The following is a 14,352-nucleotide window of genomic DNA, read 5'->3' as shown; positions in this document are numbered from 1 at the left end:
CTGTTCCCTTTCTATGCCACTGCCTCAAGTACACACACACACACACACACACACACACACACACACACACACACACACAGAGAGAGAGAGAGAGAGAGAGAGAGAGAGAGAGAGAGAGAGAGAGAGAGAGAGAGAGAAAGAGAGAGGAGATTAATATTCAGTTGAATCTTGAACAGAAAACAGAAAACCTATTCTGATATATTCTGATATCTCTTCATTATGCGAAGGCTGGGACTTTCAGGTAGACATATTCCACACTGAATAATAGGGAGATGAAAATAAGAGGCTCTACATGAAAAGTTAGGATTTCATATTCACTGACATCCAAACCATTGGGTCTTAGAAAACATCTTACTGGCAATAATTTTAAACTTAAATTATGACAATAGGACACATCCAAATACCCCAAAAATACAGATTAGTAGCGAAGAATGAGAAAAAATTTTAAAAATCAGGAAACATGAATTATTCTATTCTATTCTATTGAATAATAAATTGCAATAGAAATAAACACACAGGAGAAGCTAAGTCTCGATAGAGACTCGATAGAGTTACTTAATAATTTAGTGTGCAATGTCTCCACAGACTCCTCAGCTGGGGGTAAAGGAATGTCTAAATGTCACAAGGCTTCTCAATAGTTCTTTCATCCCTCCCTCTCTCTATCTAAAAGCCATCTTAATTATCACTGTGACATCAGGGCATCTGCCATGCATCTAAAGAGTCAAAGCCCCTGTCACATTTAAAGATTGTTTTTGAATGACAAGCGTGTGTTGGTGGGAGACGGCGTGAACACATCAGAGTACAAGGAGACAGAGGAACCTCTGGCACTTTCTGGCTCTGTTGTGCACATGTTAGACAAAGGGTACATAATAAGGGTACATAAAATCATTGCAGTCGTCCATGCATTAATGTGTAATTTGTAAATATCCTCCAAAACAAAAGTCAGTTTTGCATTTAATTAATTAATTACAACTAATTACGTGTGTTTACGAAGAAGCCAGGTGAAGGGAAATGAAGTTTCAAAATTCAATCAGTGTCAGGTTCTTGGAAGAAAGTAGTTTTTTTGCTAAGTATTAAATAATGTTAAAGTTATCCAGATCATGAAAACAGTCTTTTGAAATGGAGTAGACCCAAAATAATTTAAATCTCCATTTACAGGCACGTAACAAGCACAGTCATTGAAACGTCACCCATGGTAAAGAAAGCACTGGGGGTGAGCAACAGAAGTCATAGGTTCAGAAATAATATGCCTACACCAAATATAATTTTAAATATTCTTTCATGAGGATTTTTGAGGCAATGCATGGTCTCTGAAGCGAAGCTTTTCATCTTTGAAGTGTTTTTAAGAGGTTCAAATGTAAGATTCATGGTGCAGTTCAAAGACATGTGAAACAGTAGTGGCCATATTTGCTCTGTTTTAGTCAGGGGGGGCAACCTTTAATGTGATGCACATCCAACCCATACATGCAGCAATTTCAGACCCACAGACAATAAAGAGCCTTTAAATGAAGATGAAAGAAAGAGATAGAGGAAGAGAGAAAGAGAGAGAGACAGAGCACAAACTCTCTGAAGCCTGAAGCACTTTGAATGACAGCAAGAACCTTTGGCTTAAGATGCTGTTCACGTGAGGAGAGGGGGAGTCACGGCCGGTCTTGCGTCAGCACAACTCACCATCTTCTGAGCTAAGATCCATCACAGTCCCACATGCACACATACCCTTACACACAACGAGGCCAGGTAATCTAAATGTTGCTTTATCCTTGGGGAAACCTACAAACACAGTGCAGCAGTAATGGCATCTCAGATCCCAATGAGCAGAAGTAAATGATTTTCCAACCTGGGGCTAATGCAAGTTAACTCGGCCTGTCGGGGGATGCAAGAAACTGCACAGTGGTAAGCAAGCTGTGCTCCCATGGATCTCATTACTGGTGAGCCAAACAAGGCCAAGGTAAGTAAAGTGGAAAGTGCAGCTTAAGCGAAACAAGCACAGGCTCACCGCCGCCTGAGCATGCCGGAAACGACCCGCCGCCCGGGTCCACTGAGCTTCTACATTAAAGAAAAAACAGTTCTCCGACTAGAGTCTATGGAGGTGGGTGTGATTGCTACTGCTCTTGGATGGCTGGAAGCCAGCTGTGGGTAATATACAGCGCAGAAGAGCACTATTCTCGGTAGAAGCTGACTCGGAGGGCAAAACGACATGGCTGCCTATTAAATGTGGCTGAAATGAATGAGGTGTTAAATAGGACGAGATACGGCAAGGGGTTTGGCTGAAGGGTGCTGCTGGGGGAGTGCTTCAAGAGGCACTACATCACACACACAGACGTGCACACACACAAAATGGACACTAATTTCCTTCGCTCCAAAGAGGGCAAGGGCCCCTGCAATAACTTTACAACTCCAAAAAAAAGCCCAAGCAAACAAACAAATAAACCCTCCATTCAATTAATAAATAAATAGCAAGTAAATATATAGTATAAAAGAGGCAGCTCGGTTTAGGCAAACTCATGTGCAAACCCAGCCGGCGTTTGAGTGGCTGTCTAAGGGGTTACATATCTAAATGTGAATATCTTTCCAGAACACTGAAGCAGTCTGCCTGGCAAAGTGGCCCCAGTGCTCCTTCACAACCTCGGCAAAAGCCCCTCGTTCTGAACCCACTGGGTGAGCAGAGCCGGTTTCATGGCAGGCCCTCATTACCATAATGCTCTCAGCTTGCTAAACCCAACCGATAAGGGCTGTGAATGCAACCTGCCGGCTCAGCACCAGCGGCCCCGGGGGGCTGGGGGGGGTTGCTAGTGAGCAGAGCCACAGGGCCCACCACCTCACTTTCTCCCTCCAGCACTGACCTTTGGGCTTTTCCAAAGCCCTGGAAGCACTTCAAGCAAGCACAGATAAACAGCTTACTCTGAAAGCTCCTTGGTAAGTACGCCTAAATCGTGTCTTTAAAGGAAAATGAGGAAGAAGGACAGACAGACGGAGTGGGGCAGGGGGAGCGGCCACAGTCACGTTAAATGGACCTTGATGGACCTTGGAGAGGAGTAATAAAAATGGAGAGAGACAGACGTTTCTGGTTTTTCAATGGCAGCTCAAGTGCATGGTAGTCATTAGGGGCTCCACTGCAGTCTGTGTCAATTAGAGGTTGTTCTAAAGTGAGTGCATCCACTCCAACCACAATGGACACACTGCTGGAGACAGAAGTGTAGAAACTAACACACCAGTTTAATTCCAAGTTCAGAACAGATGCATGGAAAAACACAACATTGAGAAAAGCACACATTTTACACAATTGTGGATTAATGTGATTAAATTGTCTTGTGAAACTATGATGATGATGATGATGATGATGATGATGATGATGATGATGATTGTGGTGGTGGTAATGGCTTTCCTTTCCACTAAGCCAAAAAGTAAAAGCGACTGAGAGAGGCTAAGTGGTTATAAGCAGACAGAGCTAATGTGGAGAGTCCTAGCTTGCATTCCCATCAAGCACACCTCAAGTATCACGTTCTTACTGATAAAATATAATGAGAGTAGTAGCAAAAGACAGTTAATGGTTGTATTTCCAATGCACTCTCACATAATACCTGCCAAGTGACCTGCTACTGATTACTGCATCATATCCCTTGTATGTTTGATATGACTGGGTCATTTTGTTTTTCATCTACATGTGTTTCCTGAATTTGGTTCATAGTTTGACATTAACTAGACGCATGCTAGCTGCTAGCTGTTAGCTTTTACTACTTCCTTTTTGTGCAAAATTGCTCTTGCTTGTCCAGGACAAATCAGCAGATGCAAGTGGTGGTCAGTTTTAAAAGAAAGTGACAGCATGGAGAACAGGTCAATGAACATCAGTCTGAGGGTCAATTAAAGTCTGTTTAGCATCACTTAGAGCTCGAGGCAGTGAAATGTTTTGAGTTCACTTAGGGAACAGATCAGAGGTTGTCTTCCAGCACTTCCTGCTGTCTGGACATACAGATGCTTGGAAAGCAGCTATAAATAAAAATCCAATGAACCACTTTACATTTACATTTTCTATATGAATTGCATTTAACCATAAGCCATAATATTAAAACCACCTGCCTGATATTGTGAAGGGGTGTATGTGTATGTGGTCTGCAACAATGTTTTTTAGGTAGGTGTCAAAGTAACATCCACATGAATGTCAGGACCCAATGCTGAACACCTGGAGAGTCATCCAGCATCTGGAATTCTTTACGCTAGCAGCTAGCAGTGTCAGTCCATTCTTGATATTGTCTCTCCGGCATGAGAAACATCCTCCGTGTTTCTGTACTACAGCTGCAGCAAAGAGCTCTTTGTTCTCCGAACTGGATCTCTGAGCTAAAGTCCCAAGCTGCAGTGTGCTGGCCTTCTTTGACAGGCCGCTACGCCGATGTTGACAGGCCGTTATGCTGACTACGCTACTGCTGGGTTGCACTGTTGCCAGGCTGACATGCTGACTACGCTACTGCCGGGTTGTGTTGTTGCCAGGCTGATACGTCGACTACGCTACTGTCGGATTGTGCTGATACACCACTTGTGCCATAAATTATTATAACAGAAACGAAGTGAAAAATAAAGCACAAAGAAACCGAGCGAGACAAAAATGCCACCAAAGAAAGTCAGTAATGTAACTGAGGAATAGATGGGAAAGATCTCTGAACTTTATGTTGTATTAGCTGAACAAAGTGGTTAAACAACAAGCAATGTTGCTTGACTTGATGGATGAAGTCAGACAACTAAAGATCCTTATTAAAGAGAAAGATGGGATAATTGACAGACTATATAGACAAATTGATGGCTTGGAATAATATACAAGAATGCACAACTTAATTATAAGTGGACTGGATACCAAACACCAAACTTATGCTAGTACTTCAGTCGGAGGTAAAGACGAGGATGCTCCGATAGAGGAGCTACAAATGTTGGAAAGTTCTTTGAAAGTAAAAATATAAGAATTAAAAATAACAATATCAATGTTTGTCATACCCTTGCCCGAAAGCATAGAAAAGTAAAGCCTGCCATCACGGTTTGTGAAATTAAAGAAACAAGACTGAGCTACTGTCACAGTTAGTCCCTCCCAGCTTCTATGTTCCATGTTTTCCTTGTCTTGTGTATTTTAGTTCCATTCCGTAGTTTTGTTTTCTCTGCCCTTCATTTGATTGCTCACACTTGTCCCTCATTTCTACCTTGTTAAGTTCATGTATTTAAACCCTGTCTGCGCCCTGTGTTTTGTGGTTTATTGTGTTTATGTGGATGTATTGGATGTATGTTTCTGTACGTATTTATCCTAGCCTTTGTGTTTCTTAGTCTGAGTTCTTCCTAGCTTCTTTTGTTATAGTCTGCTCCCCCTGTTTGCCTTCATGTGCCTTTGGTTTGTCATTACTAGCCTTCGTTTATCCTAGCCCTTGGTTTATTTATCACATATTTCAGGACTCTCCGTATTGGCTCTATGATCTTGGACTACCCTAATGACTACGACTCTGTATTTGCCTTTAATAAATCTCATTCTTCTCTGCACGTGTGCCCGCCTCCTTAACGTTCACCATTACAGCTACTAAGGCAGGCAAAGGAGCTGAAGGGAACAGGGGTGTACTTGAATGAGCATCTTACAAAAAAGAATGGCGCCATTGCCAGACATGCATGAATCTTAATGAAACCGAACAAACTACAAGCAATATGAACAATTGTAATGTGATAAGATTAAATGGAATGCCTGTAGAAGCCTAAGTACTTATAATAATAACTTAAAGAATTTCATCAATATTGATGATCTATAAAATCTTAACAGGTCTATTCTTTTCCATTCAAAGCCATTGATGATCAAATGTTTGTAGACATTAATAAGGATTGTATGAGTTAGCATATATATATATATATATATATATATATATATATATATAGATTATACAGTGAAAGTGGAAAGTGCTTTATTAATAATACATTTCAACAGTAGACATATTTATAGAAAACTCTTTAAAAGTAAGGATTATTGGAGTTAACTTAATAAGTTTAATGTCATAGCTCTATCTGAGGCTTGTATCTGAGGCTTGATAACAAGAAAGTTTATGATGTGGGATTGGAAAGTTATGAGTTGTTCAATAAAAAGGAGGAGTTTCTTTATATGTTGATACAGCCTTAAGATGCTCTATGCTTAAAAGTATGTCAAAATGCTATAAAAGATATTTTGGAATGTCTAACAATAGGAAAATACTGTTCAAAAGTTTAAAAATATAATTATCATTTGTATATAGAACACCAGGAACCTGCCTTGATGCCTTCAGTGATAGATTAGCTGGTATGTTTGATAAATGACACAAAGACACTAATTGTATGACAGCAATTGTTAATCAATTTACTGATTACTTTTAAACATGTAGGAAACAATTTAGCAAAAGAGCCAAGAAATAAAATGGTGTAGATGAATATATTGTTCACAAAAATGCCTACTGCATATTCATTAGGGGTGTTGATGAATATGAAATAACTGAAATTATTTAAAATAATTTTTAAAAAATGTTTAATAAAAAGTCAACTGATTGGACTGAAATTGATATGTCAATAGTAAAAAACAGAATGCATTGTGAAACCATTTACACATATATGCAATTAATCCTTTCAAAAAGGTATATTTCCCTGTAAAATGTAAAGTTATTCCTATTTATAAAAGTGGAGATAGACATCTATTCTACAATTATAGGCCAGTTTTCCTGCTTTCCGAGTTCTCAAAAATATTACAATAACAATTTTTGCTCACGTTAGAATATTTTAATAGGATAAAAAGCAATTTATTGAGTGATCATCAGTATGGGTTTAAATCAAATAGCTCTACCTCAATGGCAGTGATGCAACTGGTAGAAGAGACAGGTACTGCATTAGATAACACAGAATATACTGTAGGGTTGTTTATAACTGATCAAGAAGGCAGCTCTGTTGTAGGAGTCAAATTGGACACTCTGGAGGTCGTGGCAGAAAAATGAACTCTTAATAAGCTGCTGGCCATTATGGCCAATGCATCACACCCCCAGTACACCGCAGTGGACAAACAGAGAAGCACGTCCAGCAGACAGCTGATACAGCTGCGTCGTGTGAGATCTTTTCTCCTCATTGCAATAAGACTCTGCGGGTCTCCTCACTGCAGGGACACCACTGATCTCCTGCTGGCTGAACTGTGCTGGGCTACACCATACTCTTGCATGCCCAGTTCATACTATCATTTATACTATTATGATGCACTCATTTTCACTGTTACTTTATCTGGCCTGCTACTAAGTTCACTTTATTTCTACTCTCTAGTCTAACCAATTTTGTCACTTTGACTCCTATTGTTAATAATATTATTTACTGAGTTTCACTTCCTGTTTACTCCATTAGTGCAATAATCACTTGGCAGCTCTTGTTTATATCATGTATATAGACATTTCTCACTTGTGTTATATGTTTTATCATGTAATCTATTTAATATGCTCGAGATCCCCCTCTTCACAATATTAACATATTAATATGTTTGTTTATGCAATACCGCAATAGTGAACACCTTCCAAGGCTGCTCTTGCCTAAGTCATCATGTACATAATGAATATATCTATCTATCTATCTATCTATCTATATTTATATATATATTTATATATATATATATATATATATATATATATATATATATATATATATATATATATATATATATATATGAATATATATATATGAATTCTGATTCATTATGTACATGACTTATGCAAGAGCAGCATTTGAAGGTGTTCACTATTGCGGTATTGCACTAAGAAACATATTAATATGTTAATATTGTGAAGAGGGGGATCTAGAGCATATTAAATAGATTACATGATAAAACATAACACAAGAAGAGTTAGTGGGGTGTATATATATATATATATATATATATATATATATATATATATATATCCCATTAACTCTTCTGCAGCTCACTTCTACTACCCTGCAATATTTATTCTGATTTAATGTCCTTTCTTATTTACTTCTGTTATTGTAATTAAACAGTACAATTTGTACAGTACTGTGACAATGCAATTTTAGGATCAATAAAGTGTTTTCTTGCATTACCTTATCTTAAAGGTTTCTGATACTATTGATCATGGCTTGTTAATGAAGAAACTGAAGAGATATGGTATCAGAGAGATAGCACACCCATGCTTAAAAAGTTATCTTGATGATAGATATCAATATGTACAAATGAATCATTTGTTGGATTTTACTTGTGGGGTTCCTCAAGATTCAGTATTAGGACCTAAACTGTTTATTCTGTATACAAACTGTATTTGTAAAGCATCTAAGTTGTTAAAATATGTCTAACTTGCTGATAAAACTAACTTATATTGCTCTGGGAAAAATTTGGAACAGCTTCTGAAAATAGTGGAAGGGGAATTGAAACACTTCAAGAAATGTTTTGATATTAACAAATTATTGTATTTAAAACAAAGTTTATAATATTTGGAATAGGCAAATTAAAATGCAAGTACAATTTATGATAAATGACTGAAATAGAAAGTATGAAAATATACACTAATATAATAATATTATATTAGTATAATAATTTAATATAATATAATAAATATAATAATTGATAATAATTATGTTGGAAACAACACATAAATACTGTCAAAAATGCCTAAAACAATTGCAATATTATATAAAACCAACAATATTTTGAATCAGAAGTCACTATATATGCTGTATTTTTCTCAGTCCCATACATTACATATTGTGTGGTGATATGGGAAAACACATACAAAACTAACACTAATCCAATTTTTATGCTACAGAAGAAAGCTATAGGACATGTAAATCTATCAGATTATTATGAACCATCTAGCTGATTATTCATTAACATGTTTTAAAATTCCATGATTTAGTTGATCTTAATACTACACCGATAATGTACAAAGTACATAATAACTTACTTCTTAACTGTATTCAGAAGTTGTTTGAAATCAGAGAGTGCCAGTATGAAGAAATAGGTATGTTGAAAAAATAAGGGTAAGGAAAAATATTAAAAATAGATGTATATTTTTCAAAGAATGTATATTTTTCAAAGAAAGTATATTTTTTTAAGCTTCTGGAAAGGTTGTGACAAGGAATTAAGAATGCATAGTTTTCTATTCAAATTCAAAACATGTTTAAAAATAAGGTGCTAGCCAAATATAAAATTGAGGTGTGATTATTATTTGTATATAAAATGTCTAGATTGAATGTTTGTTTTTGCTTTTGTCTTGAAATTGTTTAAAGAGTACGGCCAGTTGGAATATCTTAGGTAACAAGGCTAGGCAAAATAATCTTTAGCTTCAGCTATACCCTTTTTGGTCATTTTTTTGTTTTTTTGTTATTTGTTTTTATCTCTGTTTTTGTTCTTGTTTTGACTTATTTTTATGAGCGTTTTACTTCTAAAATTGTAAATAAGGAACAAAATAAATAAAAATCACCATCATTATCCTCATAATTGTCATCAGCAAGGATAGAACTTTGCCCAGAGTGTCACATTGCCTCCGTCAGCTTGCCTTCTTCCCATAGTGCATCCTGGTGCCATATCTCTTCCCCAGGTAAGAACACACATGCCCGACCATCCACCTGGCCACCTTTTTTGACAGACTAGCCTTCACTTCTCATGAGTGTGACAGGTCCTTGGGTGCCAATGACCCTGTCGATAGTTCACCGGTCGTCCTTCCATGGACCACTCTCAGTAGAGAGTAACTACTGTATACCAGGCACACAAAGCTATTTTGGAGATGCTCTGATCCAGACATGTAGCCATCACAATTTGACCACTGTCAAAGTCAGATCTTTACAATTGACCTTTTTCCCTGCTTCCAACACATCAACTTCAAGAACCGGCTGTTCACTTACTGCCTAATATATCCTGCTGCTTGACAGGTGCCAGTTCTACGAGATAATCAATGTTATTCACTTAACCTGTCAGTAGCTATGTCAATGTTATGGCTGACTGGTGTGTACTAAAGAGGAAGGGCTTAATGTAACTGTTTTTCATCAGCTCAACCCATTCAGGTCTATGTTTTGTTATATTACTACAGAAGATCTCAACGCATTCTTCATTGTGGCACGTTTGATTAGAAAGCACAGAATTCAGTTGGAATTTCACCGGAGCCATTTGGAAGGCAGAAGAGTTTACAAGGCTTCAGTGGTTCCAACTAGAGCCTCAACTTATACCAACAAGCAACAACAAGAGCCTGTTAAACCCCATTCTTGATAGCACAGACTGAGAGGCACTGGCGAATGACACAGCCGTATTCACCCCAGACGGCGAGCGATGAGCAGGTCTGGGGGGGGTGACGGATGGATTCCCATGCAGCCGTGCGCTCCTGTCAGCATTGCGTCTGTATCACTATGCCGCTAACGCAGCTCATGTTCCCAAAGCCAGAAAAGGCACGGGGCCTCTCAATTGGTCTGGAGACATTTTGGCTGAGCAATGTGATTTCTGCCTGACTGTCACAAATCTAGCACGACAGGGAAAATCAATTTGCCCAGCGCTTCGCGGCTTGAGGAAAATCCGGATGCCAGGCAGGCCTGGATAATGTTCCAGCATATTGTATTTGGTTCACTGAGACTGAAAAATGGCCGAGTCCTTCGTATGTGCAGCTCAGATAGAGGAGAGAACTGAGCACTTAGCCTTCCCTTCCAATGTCTTTACGTTTCTTATGTGGGAAAAAAAAAAAAATAAATAAAAAATAATTAGAGAGGCTCATGTCAGAGTCACTCCTGACCAAAAATCAGAACAAGTCTGGCAGCTAACTGGAACGAAAGGTCAGAGGTCAGCAGAGACCTCGCTACGGTCTGAAGGAGGCAGTACTGATCCTCTGGACATGGAGAAATGACAGGTGTCCCATGAGCAATTGCAGTCTGTCTGGTGTGGGGGAAAGCTGGTGGCGGTGTGGGGGCAGGGGGTATATGTGGGCCCAGTAAGGTGTGGCGGTGGCTATGGTCGGCCACCTTGCTGAGATGCAGGCAGGCTGGAGGCTGAGTGGAGGCTCCACCAAGGATGCTCTTATCCACACAGCTTTACAGCAGCACCCCATGCCAAACATGAGACAAATCTAACAATGGACATCCAGACACACAGACTTCACATTTTCAGCATCCTCACTGTACCAGAAAAAGCTCTTGTCTGAAAACACGATTTATTTTTTATTTATTTATTTTTTATTTTTTTTTTTATTTATATATTCATCATGCTGAATAAGATAATCTTTTATGTATATTTGTACACAACTAAGAATGATCAATTATGACTGTAATGCTCAGGTCTTTGAAAAGCTAAATTTTGGTGAGAATATATTTTCAGCAGTGCAATTAATCCAGCCAGTTCTGTAGTTTCTCTTGCCGTAGCACATCTGTATTTCGCTGAGGGCTTTGCCTCCGCACGATGCCTGCCGTTCATGTCGGAAGTCGCTGTCTGTTTTTCATTAGCGTCAATCACAGGCAACGCACAGCGCATCTGCCACTCACACGCAGGCTTCACGAGCTCACTCATGCAGTGGTCCCGCCTCATTGGAATGATTGACAGCGCAGCACTGGTCAAGACTCCATTGGGGAAGCAGCACTAGCAGATGAGCTCACATCTGCATCTCGCATTTGAGTGTCATCCGCTTATGTTTGACGCCTAACGGAAATTCATTAAGTTTGCAATTTCAGGACCTGCTCGGTTATTCCGCTGAGGGTGAAGATGCAGACAACTTTCTGACAAATGTGCTGTTTTTAAATAATCACGTATCTGTTTTAACTAAAGAGCAGCATATGGCCATCATCAGCTATCAGGAAGAATTCCTCCAGGATTTACTTAAAGAACACATGAATGAACAAAACTTGAAAACCCTAAATGACACCATCAGCTTTCAATCATCACTACATGTAAATGAAGTGTGCGTTTCAGTTTAATTTTATGATTATTACTGCATAAGTCAACTACAAAACTTGCAGTTGAGAGGCAGAGTAGGTAGTTGCCAATTCGCCTCAAACGTCCGAGAAGCTTTCAGGCGGAACTCATCAAAATGCCACAGTTGTTCTGTAAATGTTACACCACTGCTAAAGAGAGAAGGCTGACCATGCAGGCTCAAACACTCGCTCCCAGTCAACGACAGTGGCAGACAGTGATCCAGTGTTTAAACAAAGGCCCTGCACAATAAACCAATTAAAACGTCCGCTGTTTTGTTTTAGCAGAGAAGATGCGTAAACTCCCGTTAGCTGGACGCAGGGTCAGTAACGTACCTGGACCGCTGGCGGGGGACAGGGGGCCAGAGCGGGAGTGGCTGGAGCCAGAGGGTGAGGCTGCAGGCGAAGGCGAAGGGCCGCTGCGCACGCCGGGTAGGCGGGGCGAGGCGCGGGGCGAGAATGGAGACTGAGCCTGGTTGCTTTGTTCGCCCTGGCTGCTAGTGGAGCCAGAGGCGCTGAGAGCTGAGCTGAGAGCGGCCTCGGTCCCCGTGGGCAGGTCATCGATGGAGCCAGACAGATCCTGAAAGAGTGGGGCAGAGATAAAACAAAAAGTCAAAGATCAGTGGGCATGGTGCTGCGTATATTTGGCAACCACTGCTAAAGGGCCAAGCCAGAATGCACTACAGTGTTTAAAGAGGGGAATTACCCACTCGCCATGTGAAGGGGCTCAGTGTTACTGTGACATTAATACCAAATATTCTTCATTATTTTACATTTTAAGACTTGGGTAACCTTGGGACCATTTGAGACCATTACACCTCATGACTAAAAAAAAGTCCACCATGCCAAATTTCAACGCTGAACAGCCAGCAAGAATGAGAGCCTGTTCAAGTTTAACCATTTCTCTGAAAACAAGGTGAACATCCATCCTTTTCTTCTGTCCTGGGAGGTGGTGTGCACTGCACAGCTGCACAGTTCGCCGGTAGATTCAAACATGGAAGGTAATGTTTGTCAAAGCTGGCAATTACACAAAGAGGTGTTAGCAGAAGCAAGCACCAAGCCAGTCCAAATAATCAACGAGTTGGGTCCTTTTCCAACATGGCCCAAATCCAATTTGTTTGCCGCTCTGCTGCAAATTGCTCTGTGCATTGAGTCTCCAAATAGCTGTCAACCACTCCCAGTTGGCATCTTGTATCACTTAATTCGCTCCTGAAGCATGTAATTGTCATAATAAGAAAAATATTGAGGTGATAATAGCCACTTACTTTGAAATACCCGGACCCCAACATAATAACTTGCACATTTCTCACAGTATCTGAGAGGCCAGTCATTTTGGACCAAACTTACCAATGCCCCTCACCCACCCACCGATTCACTCCTGTCAGAAACAAGCATCACTCAGGGGTAGGCGAGGCATCGGGAACCAGCTCCACAGACGCACACAGACGCACACGGCTAAAAGCATTTCAATAAGCAGGGGAAATGCTACACTGTAATTTTCAGAGGAGTGAGATTCGCGGTACACAAAGCCCCACTGACAGGCATGCGGAGCGCACGCAGATGCGAATTAACAAGGAACTCTGGGAGAAAGCAGCGCTCTGGTCAAGCAGTCTAGACGGGGAGGAGCCAGCAAATACAGCTGCCCTTCAGTCCACCTGCACCAGCACACACACACACACACACACACACACACACACACGCACACACGCGTGCACACGAACGCACATGCACACGCACGTACATGCACACGCACACACACGAGTGTACATATACACACACACACCCCCACATGTGCACACACACATACATACACACGTGCGCACACATGCATACACACACACACACACACAAAGATACACACACAGACATAGATACTCACACACACATACACGTTCACACACACGCACACACACAGACACACACAGACACACAGACACACACACGCACATTCACACACACACACACACACACATACACACAATATTCCCTATCACCTATGTGGGAATGTCTGCCTGTCAAATGAACTAAGCATAAAATGTGAAAGAAAGGATGGAAACTGAGTCACAGCAGCAGAGTAAAATAAGAAAATCAGCTGTCAGGGCCTGATCCCTTCAATTAGAGCTCTAGATTTCTGCACACTTCACCTGCCTTCATTTGCTTGCCAGCTTGATAGCTTTGCAGCCCAAGGGTGCCCCACGTGACTGTACCATGTGACTGCACCACACGAGTGCCCCAAGTGAGTGCACCGCTGAATTGCCCCGGCACCACTGCCCCATGATAGAGCCCCACCCACTGCCGCAACATGGCATGCAGGATCTCTCGCTCCAGCCAGTGGCGGTAGGTAATAAAGGAACACAGTGGGCCGGTGCTGTCTGCTCTCATTAGCGGGGCACTGTGGGGCCTGCGCCCAACGCTCCAGCGGGGTGCTGGTACAGCCAC

At 40.7% G+C, this 14,352-nt stretch overlaps 1 protein-coding gene across 2 annotated transcripts in view; it reads right to left on the bottom strand.

Annotated features, from left to right (window-relative positions):
• The window catches only part of LOC113572154 (AT-rich interactive domain-containing protein 1B), a 136,897-nt gene that overhangs the window by 33,109 nt on the left and 89,436 nt on the right, over window positions 1-14,352 (bottom strand). For both annotated transcript variants that reach the window (XM_027001480.3, XM_027001481.3), the window contains one exon: window positions 12,250-12,493. In XM_027001480.3, the coding sequence (XP_026857281.2) occupies window positions 12,250-12,493 (244 nt within the window). The remainder of the gene's footprint in view (window positions 1-12,249; window positions 12,494-14,352) is intronic.

Source organism: Electrophorus electricus, chromosome 10 (genome assembly GCF_041902795.1).
Source record: "Electrophorus electricus isolate QZ-2024a chromosome 10, ASM4190279v1, whole genome shotgun sequence".
NCBI classification, from domain to species: Eukaryota; Metazoa; Chordata; class Actinopteri; order Gymnotiformes; family Gymnotidae; genus Electrophorus; species Electrophorus electricus.
Note: the sequence above shows the minus strand (reverse complement) of the source record. Positions and strands in the feature narration are given on the sequence as shown.